This window comes from Erpetoichthys calabaricus, chromosome 2, assembly GCF_900747795.2.
Source record: "Erpetoichthys calabaricus chromosome 2, fErpCal1.3, whole genome shotgun sequence".
Lineage (NCBI taxonomy): Eukaryota > Metazoa > Chordata > Cladistia > Polypteriformes > Polypteridae > Erpetoichthys > Erpetoichthys calabaricus.
Window position 1 is genome coordinate 311,381,582 of NC_041395.2, and position 18,711 is coordinate 311,400,292.

General features: G+C 40.0%; 1 protein-coding gene across 1 annotated transcript in view; it reads right to left on the reverse strand.

The window, feature by feature from the left end:
- Positions 1–18,711, reverse strand: part of slc2a15a (solute carrier family 2 member 15a) — a 74,486-nt gene that overhangs the window by 18,327 nt on the left and 37,448 nt on the right. Inside the window, exons 7-9 of the mRNA XM_028795910.2 lie at positions 17,559–17,746; positions 12,895–13,005; positions 2,861–2,962 (exon numbers count right to left, since the gene is read on the reverse strand). Coding sequence (XP_028651743.1) covers positions 2,861–2,962; positions 12,895–13,005; positions 17,559–17,746 — 401 coding nt within the window. The remainder of the gene's footprint in view (positions 1–2,860; positions 2,963–12,894; positions 13,006–17,558; positions 17,747–18,711) is intronic.

An 18,711-nucleotide genomic window follows, 5' to 3' on the forward strand; every position in this document is an offset into this window, starting at 1 on the left:
GGAGTCACGGCTCCAAAACGAAACATCTCAACTAACGGACATACAGAAGCGAGCCCGCCTGAATACAATTAATGAACGTAGGCGCCTACAATGCACCTCTCAAACAGCAGAGTCAATAGATAAACGGCAAAGAAAGGAACGACAGACGGCCGCTAAACAATTCCGCCAATTAGCTGACAACGCATTCTGTAATGAGTCCACTATTAGTGGACATTCATTAGGATTAATGATATACTTCCTTTGTTCGTCATCTACACCTTTACACTCCAATATATCTCATACATTCATCAATGTATTTCGGGTTACCCAACACCGGGGGTAGGCGAGCGAAGCGAGCAGGGGGCGGAGCCCCCTTGTATTTTAATACACTCCAACCATTAAACCACCTAGAAGCATGCATGTGCACAACCTCATCTGCAGAAAACTACAGCAGCAAGTGGTGGGTGTCCTGTGCTGTGCCAAATCTGCTACAAAAAAACACAAACAAACAGCTATACTATTTTCAAACAACCCCTTCCACATAAGGATACAGGAGACACAAGCAGCATGTATTGTTTTAAGACACTGCACTCTTCTTAAATGAACATGAACCACAGGATATCATCGATTTTCCTGGTGTGATGAGGATTCCCAATAGTATGCAGCTTCCGAAATAACACAGGGACCCACATAAGTGTCCATGCAGAGAGAGGAAGTGTGTCTCCTAGGCTATTACAATGACGCATCCACACAGCGCAAGTAAATGAGCTGCCGTGTCCTCGTGCTCTGGCATAGGGTGGCACAAGAACCTTGTGAACTCTAAACTCCCTATTCACCACCGCACATGATGCTGTGAGAAACAAAAAAATGTGCAATGCCTCGTGTGTAGGAATTACATGACTAGTGCTGCTGCATGAAGCGTGGGTCTCAAAGAAACAGGACTGTATCTGGGTATGCAGTATTTAGAGCTACTGATGCATTTTTGCATTTGATGCTCTATTAATGTACACTATAATGAAGGGTGATTGGCAAAACAAAATTTGCTCAGCTTTAGTTGCCACATTTAAGATGTCAATGCTGAAGAGAACATCCTCAAATATGATATGGTTCTGTTGGACCGGAGAACCTTTGCTCTGCAAGTTGGTTTAATCACTATGGCTTGTACCACAAGGTGCCAAGCAACTGGAACATATAAGGAGTATAACAAGCAAGTGGATTTGAGTGTGTGTGTGTGTGTGTGTGTGTTTTAATGAAGCTTTCTGTTTTAAAACATTCTTGTTTATCATGGCAACAGGAAATGACAACACTGGTTGAACATGCAAGTAAAAATTTCACTATACACAACACATTTACCACTACTACAGTAACAAACAAATAAACACAATGATAGCAGGCTGGCCCTTACTCCAGGCAGACCAAAAGCAAACCTGCTCATACCTTAATGTTTTCTACAAGCATCTAAATTGGGCATTTCCATATAATAAGGACCACCAGCCAGTCTTTGGGCATCTGCAAAGAACCTGCTACAGAATTTGGCATTTAAATGTTCAAAGATGACCACCCCCCACCTACAGATAGGGTGTGTGATGACCCACATCCAAAATAGAATGCCAAAGACCATCAGGCAATAACTCAACTTGTGACATCAAACAAGCAGCTTCACTAGAAATGGAATGGTGGGATAGCAGAAACAAAAATAACAATCATGAAAAATAAAAAAGAGAACCAACATTTATAGAATAATTTAAATAATAAAAAGACACAAAAAGGACCGAGCAAAATAAAGAAAAGTGATGTTTTACTAAACCAAAAGGGAAGATAGTATAGCAAATGACAGTAAAAACCACACATCAACAATATAAAGAATCACCATACACACACTTAAATAAAAATAAATCAGCCTTGTACATATGCAAAAAAGGGTAGAAACTGACTGACAATCACTTAGAAAAAGAAATTAAAAATACAAAAAATATTAAAAAAAAATATAAGACAAAGTAATGATATGAAAAAATACAGTATATATTAGGAAACAAAAAAAAAAGGAAAAACAAAACACTCATCTATTGAAACCCAAACATATAAATGTAGATATTTAAACAAGTAAACTTTTGGTTCTGTTTATTGCTGTCATTTCTTTTCTAATTTTAATTCACTAATCCATATGTACAGCATATTCTTTTCAACAGAAGCCCCGATGAAGACCGTCTTACAAAATGCACTGGCTGAAATTTAAATCAGCTGTATATTACGGTGCCACTCTCTGCCTGATTTGTAACTAATCCATCTCTTATTCTGTGGAGGACCAGTCTCCACACTGACAGCTTTACTTTCAGCTGTTGTATTTGTGTGTCTTGTGCACTGCGGTGCTCTCCTAGCCTTTCTTCAGTACTGTCTTGTAATTAATTGTACCTGTTCATTATTTTTCATTTTCTTCTCTTCATATTCTTGCATTGTTTTGTGCCTGCTTATCATTTTTGCATTATTGTAATCTCTTTTGTTGAAGAACATTTTTGTTGGTAAATTTGTTTTTTTTTTTTCCTTGGGATTTCATTTTTGTTCTTATGAATTCTACACTGCCCATCTAAAACTGTAACCTCTCTCTTTCTTTTATGAATGTTTTCTTGATTTTTTTTTCCATAATTGTATTTTATTTCTATGCCATTGTGATTTATAAACCACTAGATTTTTTTTCTTTTACTCCCTTATAATTGTATGCCATCTTTGGGTTGGTGCCCCCATGTATCTTCGTTACTTTTCATATAACTGCTTGTTTATTGTCAACCAAGTGTATATTTTATCATCTTTACATATTTTTTAAATGTTTTCAATTAAATCGTCTTACTACAACTGGTTCTGCTTTGAATGTTTTTACACATACCTGCAAAATTAATGACAGAGTGATCCCCGCGCAGCACATTCCCATGAAACTGAAGCCTCCAATCATTAAAGGCCGTCGTCCCAGCTTTTCAATGGTAAAACACTGGGAGGGGAAAAAAAGAAAGCCACTTGAGAAATACAAACATTTTCACAGAAAACAAGTTAACATCTAAAAAAGTTAAAAGACGAACACCAGTGCAAAACTTGATCCTGCTGTACCATGAGGGTATATAGAATATACATATCATCTGTGATACAGTTTGCATATTTGTAGCCAGTAATCCACAAACGGAGAAAATGAATCACGCATCTTAAAATGGTTTTTAATTGCTAAGCTTTTGACAACCTACCAGGTGTCATCATCAGATGAAAATGATTAGACATGCAGGAATCAAAGGCAATATACAGTTAGGTCCATAAATATTTGGACAGAGACACCTTTTTTCTAATTTTGGTTCTGTACATTACCACAATGAATTTTAAATGAAACAACTCAGATGCAGTTGAAGTGCAGACTTTCAGCTTTAATTCAGTGGGGTGAACAAAACGATTGCATAAAAATGTGAGGCAACTAAAACATTTTTTTAACACAATCCCTTCATTTCAGGGGCTCAAAAGTAATTGGACAAATGAAATAACTGGAAATAAAATGTTCATTTCTAATACTTGGTTTAAAACCCTTTGCTGGCAATGGCAGCCTGAAGTCTTGAACTCATGGACATCACCAGATGCTGGGTTTCCTCCTTTTTAATGCTCTGCCAGGCCTTCACTACAGTAGCTTTCAGTTGCTGTTTATTTGTGGGCCTGTCTGTCTGAAGTTTAGTCTTCAACAAGTGAAATGCATGCTCATTTGTGTTAAGATCAGGTGACTGACTTAGCCATTCAAGAATTTTCCACTTCTTTGCTTTAACAAACTCCTGGGTTGCTTTGGCTGTATGTGTTGGGTCATTGTCCATCTGTATCAGGAAACGCCGCCCAATCAATTTGACTGCATTTAGCTGGATTTGAGCAGACGGTATGTCTCTGAACACCTCAGAATTCATTTGGCTGCTTCTGTCCTGTGTCACATCATCAATAAACACTAGTGTCCCAGTGCCACTGGCAGCCATGCACGCCCAAGCCATCACACTGCCTCCACCGTGTTTTACAGATGACATGGTATGCTTTGGATAATGAGCTGTTCCATGTCTTCTCCATACTTTTTTCTTGCCATCATTCTGGTAGAGGTTGATCTTGGTTTCATCTGTCCAAAGAATGTTTTTCCAGAACTGTGCTGGCTTTTTTAGATGTTCTTTAGCAAAGTCCAATCTAGCCTTTCTATTCTTGAGGCTTATGAGTGGCTTGCACCTTGCAGTGCACCCTCTGTATTTACTTTCATGCAGTCTTCTCTTTATGGTAGACTTGGATATCGATACGACTACCCCCTGGAGAGTGTTGTTCACTTGGTTGACTGTTGTGAAGGGGTTTCTCTTCACCATGGAAATGATTCTGCAATCATACACCACTGTTGTCTTCCGTGGACGTCCAAGTCTTTTTGCATTGCGGAGTTCACCAATGCTTGCTTTCTTTCTCAGGATGTACCAAACTGTAGATTTTGCCACTCGTAATATTGTAGCAGTTTCTCAGATGGTTTTTTCTGTTTTCGCAGCTCAAGGATGGCTTCTTTCACCTGCATGGAGAGCTCCTTTGACCACATGTTGTCTGTTCACAGCAAAATCTTCCACATGCAAGCACCACACCTCAAATCAACTCCAGGCCTTTTATCTGCTTAATTGATAATGACATAATGACGGACTTGCCCACACCTGCCCATGAAATAGCCTTTGAGTCAATTGTCCAATTACTTTTGAGCCCCTGAAATGAAGGGATTGTGTTAAAAAATGCTTTAGTTGCCACACATTTTTATGCAATCGTTTTGTTCACCCCACTGAATTAAAGCTGAAAGTCTGCACTTCAACTGCATCTGAGTTGTTTCATTTAAAATTCATTGTGGTAATGTACAGAACCAAAATTAGAAAAAAGTTGTCTCTGTCCAAATATTTATGGACCTAACTGTATAGTGGGTGAGGGGGTGGATCATTATTTTGATGTTCTTTTTAAGCCTGCATGTACTGGGTTCACGTCCAAATACCTGTTAATGGTGTTTTCATTTGAGAACCTTTATTCAGCAAGCTCTCTGGCACTTTTAGTATTACCTCTGAATTTTACTTGCACCGTGTACTAGTCAAACATGTGTCCAGTTGAACTTGTATGTGCGTATAACAGAGATCATTTGTCTTTTCTTTTGATAGCATTGCAATGGTTTTGTATGAGTTGTTGGGAGTCATGCATGCCCAGCTATATACATAGGACAAACATCTAAAACACTCCCATAAACACACATACTGTACATATACACACACACACACCCATACTATTGGACCAAAAATTTGCAAACTTCCCTTATGCGATCAGTGGAAGACCATAGACCATGTCCCAACCCAACATTTTGACCCTGGGGTTACCTTATACATTTAAGAAGACGCATGCTCCGAGAATGACACTTTATAACATAATGGTTTACTGCATTTGTCTTGCAGCTTTTGCACCATTTCATATGCACACATTTTACAGACTGTGTTATCCTGCTGCAAGTCTTAATTAGCAGAGATCATCTAATTTTATTCTGCCATCTTATTACTCCAAAAAAAGAACATTTAGTGTAAATAGACTTTTGTCATTCATTGTATAACAATTGCTTGTTCTGCCTTTTACTTTGGAGTCATCCACTCAGTCAAAGGTGCTATCTGTATATATAAAATCACAATTGTTCATTTGTTCACCAATCATGCAAAAATAGACGAACCAGTTTTCACAAAGGTTTTCCATGTGTGTTGCCATTGATGCAACTTAAAATGGCATAATGGGGAGAGGGGTTGTAATGTGAGGTGAGCAACCCAAAAACTGAAGTGGATACTGCCCTCAGCCCCAGGGCACTCCCACTGCTTGATGGGAGGGCATCGTCATCAGCACATACAAATAGTCAAAGCAAAATCTAATCCAATTACAGATATATCATTTTCTTCAACTAATTTGGGAAATAATTTCATTGGGTCACTGGATTACTGCTTTTGTCTAAGAGTAAATTATTGTATCTCATTGTGGATTGCTTTAAGCCATGATGAATTTCCAAAAGACTTTTTACTGTTTATTTATACCCAGGCAATATACCAGGTACTTCGGCTAGCATTCTATAAAAATAAACTGATTGGAATTCCACTGTTGGGGCAAAGATCCTGTTCTGGTTACAACTAAAACAAGAGAGGAACTCACCCCAAAAAAATGGGTGTCAGCTGACTGCAACAGATGCAAAATATGAACACACACATCTCTGTCAATTTGATCCTGCCAGTCAAGTCCCTACAGAATTCTGGGAGAAAACCGAAGGAAAGACAAGGCGTGTCTGCCAGTTCTGCACACACTACACCAAGACAGAAAAAGTGGCACCAATCAACATCCTTAATTACCATACCATCTAAGTGGCTCTCAGTACCACAAAATGAGCATCTAGCTAATGGACAGGCGCCGGTCACCCTCTTGATTTTTTAATGGCTGTGTGCTCAACAAATGCAGGACTGAAGGTGTAAATTAAGAATTTATGATAAATTCAGAACCTGTATGGCTGGTACAAGAAACAACATTTTACAGTACATTAAGATATCAACTAATCAGTAAACAGACAAAATATATAATAAAAATAAATGAAATACTGTACAGACATCTAGGTGGAAAATACAAATAAAACGTATTAAGCAAAGAGATAAAGTGCCTATAAAAAAGTATTCACCCCCTTAGAGCTTTTCACATTTTATTGTCATATACCTTTAAATCAAAGTGGATTTCATTTGGCTTTTTTTTCTCTTAAATATATAAATATTGCTTTAGGTAAAATTCTTCCGAGTGATTTTGCTCAGAATTAGCAGGATTTTGGCACTAAAATGTCCACTGACACACATACAGACATCATTCACAAAGTGTATATATAGAGATTATACTGTATATTGCAGAGCCTCAAACTCTTGATGCAACTCCAAACACGCCAGCCCAAGGTTCAAAGCAACCCTTATATTTTGATTAAATACCTTAAACAGACAATTTTTTTTTAATAATAGGGCACTGCAAAAACGTCTTTTCTTTCATTCTTTTCTTCTCAGTTTCTCCACTCCTCCAAGATGAACTTTGACCTCCTCCTCTCTGCTCCTTGAGTGGCTGCTTATGCCAGACCCAGTAGTACTTATTGCACCCAGGAAGCACTTCTGGGTAAGATCACAAAGCAAGGGAGTCCACTCCCAGTAGCGCCCTCTGACGGCACCTGAGGAACCCAATACGGCTGCCCTTCAGAACTGTAGGTCTTAGTTAACCCATCAGGCATTCAAAGAGGAGCCACATTTGACGATCACTGCCACCTAGCGAAGCAATGAACAGCACCCATCCAAGTCGGGTGCATATCCAACTCTTAAGTAGAGCCACCATTGATATGGCCGGCCAGCCAATCAAGGGAACATAACATAACTTGGATGGGATGTCTGTCCATCTATTATATTATCCTTCCACACCAGCCTCGTGGCTGCAGGAAGAAATGCTACACTTCTTCCTCAGGATGCTCAACTGCTTGATGCTTCCATATTCATGCCCTTCATGCCTGGTAAGGGAACACCTAGCACCTCAACCAGGACACAAGCCTATCTGTGACAATAATATTTCTATATTTACACACACACACACACACACACACTTTATATGTGGTCTAACAGAACAGGAAGCTGGTGAGCTGCCCTGCAGAATTGGCTCTTTAAAGACAACTAAAGACTCAGAAGTGCAGGGGCTTCTACAGGAAATTCAAATCTGGTGATTAAGAGAACATATATAGGGCCACCTGACCCCAGAGGCAACTCTGGGCTTGACTGGAAGTATTCCATGGATGGAAATAAAAGCCCGTAAATTGCCTATTAAGTGTGAAGGTCAGACAAAGGCTGAACTGGCAGGGTCAGCAAAAAATGAGACAGGAGGTGAGAAGGCACTTGACTGGTACTACACTGAGGAGCAACTAAAATATGAGACATAGTAGCCATTTAGGCAGGCCTTGAGAGCTAGTCATGTTCAGGGTTCCCACTCTTTTTAAGGAATCATTTTCCAGGACATTTCCAGGAGCTTTTTCCGGAAATTCATGACAGGATCTGGTCATACAGTCATACACTTTAGTCGCAGGCTTAACGCCATTTTAATTTCTCTTTGATTATGCAGGGACTTAGTGTCACCGATATGCTAAATTACATAACGGTAACACCAATTAATGCACTGATGTATAATGGAGTTGTTTGACCTCTTTTTGTTACACACTTTTTTAAACTGCAAAACTCTTTTAAAGAAATAAATGCCTCTTGGATTGTGGAAAACTATCCAAACACTGACATATACTGAGCAATTCCATAATGTTCAGTATAGAGCTGTTGATGACACCATGAAATAGGCTACTGTGGACGAAAAAGGCACACTGAAAAGCAGACAGGTAATAGTTTCTAAATTCTCCTGTTTATTAAGTTGGAGTCACAGTAAGTAGAGATTCAAAAGAGTATAACTTATTGCCGCAAAGCTCAAAAACCCTGATCAAAAGCCAGGAGGGGTTTTTTATACTTCAGCATCTCATGATTAATAAGACAGAAAGAACATCCTTATCAAAACAGTAAAGTTAAACAATATGTCTGTTGAGCTAAGCATTATCTGTGTTTTGGAAGCTAAGCACAGGAGAGACGCCTTTGCATAAACTACATGTACAGTTCTGCAGCCTTGTGACCTTGTCCCTGAAACATTCACTCTGAGAAAGGGAAAAACATGAAACAGCTTAGATTTTATTCATCTGGACACTATTTCTCCTGAACCCTGGAATAACATATTTTTGTTAGTTCATAAGCCAAAGCGTCTCTCACTGGCAAGTTACAAAATAGTTATTATAAAGATTCTAATTTACTAAACACACAAAATACATGGTGCTGAGGAGAACATTCTTCTTCTACACTACCATAGTGACCTAATTTCAGTAAAAGTTACTTGCATATTACATGTCATTGTTTGTATCAAATAAATTTATGTACAATGTTTGTATTAAACAAAACTGCATAAAGCCAATTTATTGCCTATATCATGTGTATGATGCCTAAAGTATCTATCTATCTATCTATCTATCTATAACACTAATATATGCAACAACTGGCACGCGACAAAACAAAGTCAGAGTTAACTTTCAACTGGTAGCTTTACTGGGAATACAGCAGCTGTAGAATCTGCATAAGTCAACGACAAAGATTGTAATAAAAAACTTATCTTTGTGGGAAAAGAAGCAAAATACATCCATTTTAAATCATGATAGCCTTGCCATCAATTCCTGAGTTGAAAACTTGGTTAAACTAGAAAGAATACTAGGAACAAAGGATAAGAGCCTGAACTCCAGTATATTGGGGGAAAAAAAAAAAAATCTATAAGTCACTGTAGTGTAACCTATGAAAAAGGCATCTATCTATCTATCTATCTATCTATCTGGTGTAGGCCTAGGATTAGAAACAATGCTGGTGTTGCTCCTTGAGGTCTGATAAAACTGCATCCAGACCGATGACCTCTTTCTTTTTTTCTTTTTTTTTCCAGCAACACTTTTACGATAGGCATTAGATTTTGTGAGCAGTGTAAAGTCCTGTTTTCTCTCGGCCTTCTCTGCCATTGCATCTGCTTCTTCTTCCATCCATCCATTTTCCAACCCGCTGAATCCGAACACAGGGTCACGGGGGTCTGCTGGAGCCAATCCCAGCCAACACAGGGCACAAGGCAGGAAACAATCCTGGGCAGGGCGCCAACCCACCGCAGGACACACACAAACACACCCACACGCCAAGCACACACTAGGGCCAATTTAGAATCGCCAATCCACCTAACCTGCATGTCTTTGGACTGTGAGAGGAAACCGGAGCACCCGGAGGAAACCCACGCAGACACGGGGAGAACATGCAAACTCCACGCAGGGAGGACCCGGGAATCGAACCCAGGTCCCCAGATCTCCCAACTGCGAGGCAGCAGCGCTACCCACTGCGCCACCGTGCCGCCCTCTGCTTCTTCTTGCATTGCCTCAATGCTAGTGATTATTTTCTGTCTCTCTGCTGCCACTTTTGTGATTTCAGAGCTCTTCTCTTTGCTTGTCATTTTCAGTTTCCTTTTTCTTCTTTTTTTCATCATCAAGGTATTGGACATATCGCATCCTGGCATTTCTGCAATTCTGCAAGAGGGGCTTTGGCAATACTCCATCAAATGAGCCACCAGTCAAAGAATCATTTATAAATATAATTGCCTATACATGTCTCAGTAGGTGGAGACATTGCGCAGCAGAGGCCACGACCTAGCTCAGCTGTCATCATATCTAGACTTACGAACAGCAAGCTGTTTCAAACAGAAAAATTAAAAAGCGAAAACAGAAATAAAATTCCTGTACAAGAAAGATTATTTCCAGGACATTTGGCCATTTCGATCAGTTTCCAGGTCATTTCAATGACTGGAAAATAACCCTCAAAATTTTCAGGTTTTCCAGGACGCGTGGGAACCCTGATGTTGTGGTTTTCCAGTTTGTACTTTCTCAGGGTTCATCTTTCTCTGTATTTTGTGTTAAGAGAGGCACCATTTGGGCTTTTCTTTAGCCTCCTTGGTATTTGCCTGGGTGCAGAAGTCTGCCATCTGGGCTTGATCTTATTACATTATATACAAAAACAATATTGTATACACACAAATATATGAAATATAAATATCATATAATTACACATACTCATAGATACACATACCATATACTGTACATAGATATGCAAATTTACAATTTCAATGCATGCACTGCATTTATAAATGCACACTGACTAAACATTTATGTACGGATGACATTATGAATGGACTGCAGCCCCAAACACATTGGTACTGGATTCTGAACACTGACCTAGAGATGCAATTATAATCCATTGCATTTCAGGCCGGTATACCAAGCAAAGATGACTTTTCGGTTTGAGTGAATGCCGTGTCAGGACAGCTCAATTGATTAACGTTCTGCCTAGAATGTTGATGACAATTCATTTCCTGGTCTTTTGACAACATATTGAACAAGATCAGCTGAAAAGAGGACTTGCAACAAATAAACAACACGCTAAACTTCTACATCCATGACCTTTTGTCTTCCAGGAGGAGAGATGGGGATGATTCACAGAAACAGACAGGAAAAAAACAGGCATTAAAAAAAAAAAAAAAAAAGTTGTAAAAAGCTGACAGCAGAACGAATTGCTGTAATTTTATAACCAATCTCTTGGTCTCCTTGGGGTGCCATTTGCCTGCCCACTAAGGCCCAATCTAGGCTGACAGGACTATGAGTTCTCTTGACTAAGTGCGGGCTTACTGCTTGGCTCTTTGTAACCAAGTGCTAATCACCTTACTAGCCACCAAGCAAAGCGTTCACAGTGGGGCTTTTTTCATGTTTTGGGATGGACGGGTAGTGTTGAGAGAGGAATAAAAAAATGTGCCAGGCAAAAAACAGAGTGGCATATAAATCCCCGTTAAGAAGCAGAATCTGCCAAAAAGTAGGGCATAGCTGTCTTGGAAAACAGACTTGGTGGTAAGGAGGGCAAAAGTACAATAAAAAATTCAAAGTAGCTACACTCAAATGTTTACTCCACACCCATCTTTTTGTCTTTTTAAAACTGTGAAAACTTCTAAATTATGCACTTACTTTCCTTCTCAATCCCTTGCAGACCATTCACAGAAAATCCTGCAGGGTCCTGGTGCCACTGATGATGTCACTTCTGGTCTCGGCATACAAAGCCACCATCTTTAGCAAACAAAAAAAGTTCTGTTTTGGACTCGCACTTGTGAACATCTTGCAATTATTTAACCCTTTTGCAGCCAAGACACATTACATGGGTGGCTTCCCCAAACCTTTTTGATGACTTTGTGTCATTTTTGTGATAACGGCATAGTCGGCAGGATATATAAAGCCCAGAAGAAACCGGGACAGGACCTGAAGTATAACCAGGTGGGAGAGTACTAGGGCCCGAGTTTCCGGGTGGGGGTTCGTCCCGTGGTCTGGAAAGACCCGGTACAGGCTCTGCTCCCAATATACACAACTGGGCTAATAACGAAAATGACATGTGGGAGAGACACACACAGGAGTGGGCTGGTTACTATGGGGAAAACAAAGGGGGCTTATTATGCTCTCTCGGAGGACAGAGCTGTTCACCCTACTGGGATCAAGATCCAAGCTAAATGTGGGGTATCCCCAGGCCAGCAGGTAGAAAAATTTTAAAAATTGGGAATTCGACCCAGGAGCAAGCCTTTGCTCTCTGGGAACAAGTGACACAATGGCTACGGCCTTTTGAATGTACTACATTCCAGATTGTGCAGCAGGTAGCCTGTTTCCTGTTACTAAAGAATATTCCCAAATATCTCACCCAGCTGGCCTGGGGAGATTTTAAACACATGGAGGAGCTTATCAAGCTCGTAGAAACATCTAAGACAGCCTCGCAATCTGAGAGAGCAGAATGGTTCTCTAGTGGACTCCCTGGGAATTGCGTCCCACAAACACTACCTCTTTCATGCAAACTGGAGCAACGAGGTGCACTGACTTTCTTTCTCAATCTCTTGCAGACCATCCACAGGAAATCCTGCAGGGTTCTGGCGCCACGGATGATGTCACTTCCGGTTCCAGCACCACGGATGACGTCACTTCCTTTCCTGGCATATAAAGCAACCATCTTTAGCAACCAAAATCAGTTCTATTTTTGGACTTGTACTTGTGAGCATCTCACAATTATTTAACCCTTTTGCAGCCAAGACACATTTTACGGATGGCAGCCCCAAACCTTTTTGATGACTTCGTGTCGTTTTTGTGACAACGGACAACAAAATGGACTCATCAGTTCATATCCAGAGCTGCCTCCTCACCCGAATAAAGACTACAGTTCACAAAGGAAATGTTCAACTCACCCCAATAAGCCCTGCGATGACCTCAATAGCTCCTGTCCCAACTGTCGTGTACTGGATTTGAGGTTTGGGAATGCCAGCATTCTCAAAAATAGCATTGGTGTAAAACCAGATCTGAAAAATAGGCAGTAAAGGACAAATGTTTTATAATAACAAAGTTTTACTTCAAGCTAAGTGTGGACTCAGCAGCACAAAGGTCATATCTCTGCAGTTCATGAAGATTAGGAGTTATTTAACCTGGACAGACTGAAAAGAATTGCCTTAAACAAGCAGTAAAATTCTGATTAAACCAAGTACTGTAGGATGTCCAGGATTTATACATACTCATGCATTCAATACTGTGTCAGCTCTGCCTGACATCTGCTTTAGGTATCTATGCTTTGCACTCTTGGTATCAATAAAGCAACCTCATAATCATCCAGAGCTTCAACTGATTTTTTTTTATAAAGGGAAAACCCATCACAACAGCAACAAAAGCAGGTCATTTTTTTGGCCAAACAAAATTCCTAAATCGAGATTGTGGAATAACTGCTTTACAAAAAGAGTGTGTTTATCGAGAATCAACTTTTGTAATTTCTTAAACTGCAAGAGAAGTACACCATAATATGTTTAATATAAATTTCCTTATTTGTTTGACTGTTAATGACAAATATCTTCTGATGCTTTTCAAAAAGGCAGATTCGTCAAGATAAGGTTGTTCTATTCACCAATCATGGTGGCGGAGGGTGGTGGTGTGTCGATTGTGTAAGGTAATCGACATGCAAGTATTTCACTGTACTCTGTACACATGACAATGACCCCCCACACCTATAATAACCCTTTAAATGAAACACTAAATATTATACACTTAGAGGCCACTAAATTAGATACCATTTTGGGGTGCCACTGTCACAGCAGAGTGTAAGTTGCTACGAAGCGTGTATCTAGAAGTGATGTACTTAACGTCATTAACGCAATGCTATGATAAGTGGCAATTCCGACATGCCATTATTGGAGTTTGTGGATCTTTTCAAAGTCAATGTTTCATGTGCCTGTGTAGTTAAAGGGTTTTAGAATTCCAGGTACTTGACTTTTGATTCTGTTTTCATCACTACATTTCTTTGATTAGCAAATTGGCTGCAACAAATGATAGGACAGAACTTTGGCTTTGTTTAATGTTTCTGCTCCCGTCACCTTTATTTCTCCAACAACCAAATACACAAATTACTGTCACAAAACAAGTATGGCTCCACAAATGTCGCAGAGTGCATTACAGTACTGAAAGAATGACTGAAAAAGGGTACACTATGTCCATAAATGGAAGCACACGGTCAAAGACAATGCTTAGGTGACATCCACCTGGTGTTAAGAGGCCTAAAACGTGCCAAAAAATTATCCCAGGCAGGAACACATATGCACAAGTGACACAATTAATGTAATATAAAGTGCAATATAAATAAAATTTATTATTATTATTATTATTAATTCATGCTCTTTACCACCAATTTCTGACTCAATAATCACAAAAGTCACAGAAGAAATCAGATCAGGGGAAATGTTCTAATATCACTGCACACTGCTTCTTGAACACTGTTGGATGTTTCTTATAGATTATTGGGTGCTGATCACGAACAACACATCAAAGTTTACCCATCACGTACCGTTTCTGAGAAATCTTCAGTTTTGTCATGATTTTTTCTTATATTTGTATCCAAACATTTTCACTCCCGCAAGTGACTTATCAACAACGGATTGAACAGCCTGGGCATGTCCAGGCATGGAATCAGGCCAGGTTGGAAGATGTTTTGTGGAAGTTGACATCCTGGGCATGCCTGGGTAGGTCTGAACGAGCTTGACGCTGTCTCAGCATGCTATAAAGTTGGCTTGCATACACTGATCCTGATCTTTTGGTTAATATAGATAGTGTGTATGTATAGTATTAGTATAGTAAAGTATGGTATCTGTAGCAATATAACAGTATGTAAGCTTGAGGCTATAGACGTTTAGGTGTCGGGCGATATGTCTCATCAATGTCGTAACAGCTGCGATACATTCTGCTAGATCTGTGGCGAATATACACTTGCACCTCATTGGCATTGGATGACTGCTCTTGTGAAGAAAGCTTATCATCTGTATTTCGGCTGCAAAATTGGTGATCAAGACAAGGAATGGGCGCCTCACATTTGCTGTGAAGTCAATTGAATATCCTAATCTGCCATCAACAATGAGACCCATGCCACATGACGACAGTCTTCCAATTCCGAAACCACCAGAGGATTGGACCTTAGTCGAACCAGATAAAGATACTGCAATGCAGGGTACTGACAGTGACATTGACCCGGATTTTGAAACGTGCTCATCAGGTGATCCACATCTGATAACACAGTCCGAACTGAACGATTTGGTCAGAGATTTGAGTCTGTCAAAAGCAAAAGCTGAGCTGTTGGGTTCGAGACTGCAGGAATGGTGTTTGCTGTCACCAGGTACGAAAATTTCTGTGTTTTCGAGGCCGACATCATAATAACACCAAATTTTTTGCACAAGTCAACAGTGTCTGTTTTTGTTGTGACATTGAAGGATTGTTCTCGGTCTTGGGTTGTGACCACAACCCAGAACAGTGGCATCTCTTCATTGATTCGTCAATGTTAAGCCTGAAAGCTGTTCTGCTACACAATAGCAACATTTATCCTTCAGTACCTGTTGGCCATGCAGCACACATGAAAGAAACATATGAGAATATGGAACTGTTGTTGAAGCACGTCCAGTATAGCAGGTACAACTGGAATATCTGTGGAGATCTTAAAGTCGTTGCTCTGTTACTAGGACTGCAGCTCGGCTATACAAAGTACTGTTGTTTCATCTGTGAATGGGACAGCCGTGCCAAAGAGTCACACTATTCTCAACAGAACTGGCCACTCCTTAAAAAGTTAGTTCCAGGACAGAAAAATGTGGAACATGAATCGCTTGTCGACCCAGTAAAGATATTTTTGCCTCCTCTTCACATAAAACTGGGACTCATGTAGAATTTCCTGAAAACACTGAACAAGTAAGGAGAAGGTTTTCGTTATTTAAGACCGATGTTCCCAAGAATAACTGATGCCAAGATCAAAGAGGGCATTTTTGTTGGCCCCCAGATCAGACATGAGTGACAAGCGGTTTAAAGATCTGTTAGTTGCCGGAAAGCCTTCAAAGACTGGGCAATTACAGAGCACCAAACTACATTCAGCTGGTAGACAAACTTCTCAAAGCATACAAGACAATGAAGTGCAACATGTCACTCAAGATTTATTTCCTCCACTCACACTTGGACTTCTTCCCTGCAAATCTCAGTGGTGTCAGTGATGAACACAGTGAAAGGTTTCACAAGGACATTGCTATGATGGAGAAACGATACCAGGGCAACTGGAATCCGTCAGTGCTTGCTGACTACTGTTGGACACTGCAACGTGATGCACCAGACATTGAATACAAAAGAAAATCAGGTGCAAAACACTTTTAATTCTGTTGAATTTAATAGCTTATGTGAAAGATAAACGTGACTAAATACGTTATTGTCAGTAAACATATAAATGTCTATTTCTCAGAGTTCCTATGTGAGTGAGTGAGAGTGAGTCCTATCTATTACACAATTGGGAGTACCCCCCCACTCTGCCCAATGTGATTCAACAGCAGGTACCATTCTTCACTTCAGGAGAGGAAAGTTCTCAGAAGCCCTGTGGTTTATGGCAAGTCTATCCACATAGGGATGTGAAATGGAAAAAGAAGGGACTCCTATTATTTGGGGGCTCCTCTGGGATTACTTAGCGGAGAAGTGAGTATAGGGATGGGGCTGCAAGGATGATAGAGAGTGTCAACTATTGTATAATACACTCCCAATTCAGTTCAGACGTTACAAGCCTGCTTGCCTGTTCACACAGTGAAGGGAAATTCCTCTTACCTCAACTGGAGAAGCTGCCACTTCTAATGGGAAAGCAATGGTTTCACGGCCAGCTTCCCTTCCATGAGGACATGAAATGGAGAGGGGACAAGACCCAGAACAATTGCTCACTAGGATGGAACACAATATGTAAATACCAAACCATAATTATTATGAAGGAAACTTTTGAGAATGCATAGCTCTTCTCAATTGTTCTTTTTGAAAATGTGATCATTTTGAGATTTTGGAATAATAGTTGACTACTTGTATTCTAGCATCAGGGTTCCTTTTGGGTCTTTATTGTGTAAAGAACTCTATTTTGCTGGTAACATATTTGGTATAAATCATGAGTGCTTTATTTCAATGCAAGAATGTGCGAGTAATAATGCATTAGCAAGACTTTATAAAGTTACTAAGAATTGGCTGCTGATTCACACACCATAGCATATGTGTGCTGAATGGGTTTCTGTGTTGTAAGACAGGCTGTCTCGTTACAAAAGACAGAAGAAACTTTAGTAATTTTAATTTCTATTGTGCATTTCGAGGTGAATACTACAGTATGGAAACCCAGCATAGCGAGGACCAATGTGTAGCCTTGAGTGTGTGAGGAGGTCTGTAGTCCGTCTATGCTCCCAGTCATTGATCAACAGGCCCCACACAGTAATGCAACTGACGTCCTTTGCAAAGTGGTGATTCAACTTGTCACTACTCCCCACTACTCACATTATTTAATTACGAAAATGTCTGCAAGATAAAAGCATGAACTCCTTACCGCATCAATTCCAGACAGCTGCATGCCCATGTTGATAACAATGATGGAGAGCAGCTGCCAGCGCACAGACTTGTCCAGGAAGAGATGCAGAACAGAGACAGAGTCGAGGGAGGAGAGGGAGCGCTGCTCTTCCTGCATCTCCTCAATCTCTTCTTGAATGTTGCATTTGGTCCGGTACCATTTGAGAGCTGCAGAAGGAGAAGCACACAGTCTACATGGATGTAATGAGACACACTGCCACTTTACTGGATGGAACTAGATAGATAGATAGATAGATAGATAGATAGATAGATAGATAGATAGATAGATAGATAGATAGATAGATAGATAGATGTACTGTGCAAAAGTCTTTGGCACTTGTGGAAAAAAAATCTGCTTTGAAAAATTGTCATGAATGTTTATTATTCAATAAACTTCATAAAAAGTGCAGTAAACAGAAAAAAACAAATGAAATCAATATTTTGTGTGAACACCCATTGCCCTAAAAGGAGAAGTGATTCTCTTTGGTCCACACTGTCAAACAGTCTCTGAAGGTCGAAGCATGGTCAGTTGTTCCAAGCCTCTTGGAGAACTTGCACAGTTCAGATCACTTGCTCTCATTTCTCTGCACCCTTGTATTTTTGTATGTAGGTGAGTCATTTGGCTTTATATTCACCTAGATAATTGATGACTCTTCAATGAAGACCACTTCTGATAAGACTTTCCCAGGTTATAGATGGATGTACCAGGGTGCCTGGAGTTTCTGCCACTTCTGAGATTAAGATATCTTCTGCTTTCAAAGGGAAAAAAGTGTTTCTCATTTGCTGCACTCAATTTCTATGGCTAACTTTAAGGTCTTCAACCTTGCCCGGTTATTTGTTTTCAGTAGAAGAGCTTGGAAAGCACATCTGGAAAAAAATTTTATGCTCATTTTTGCCATGAAATAAGTTTTGCAGGTTTTTTTGGTACACTGTATTATTTACCAGGGAGAAATTGTCTTTTTGCACGACCTTTAGGGGTCAGTGTGCATGGTCAGCCATTGTACAGTATCCCTGGAGCAATTTTAAGGTTAAGGGCCTTGCTCAAGGTTTTCCATGGTACAGGACCCCTTCTAGCCGTAACAGCAATTGAACTGACAACCTTCCAGATACCAGCACAGATCCTTAGCCTCAGA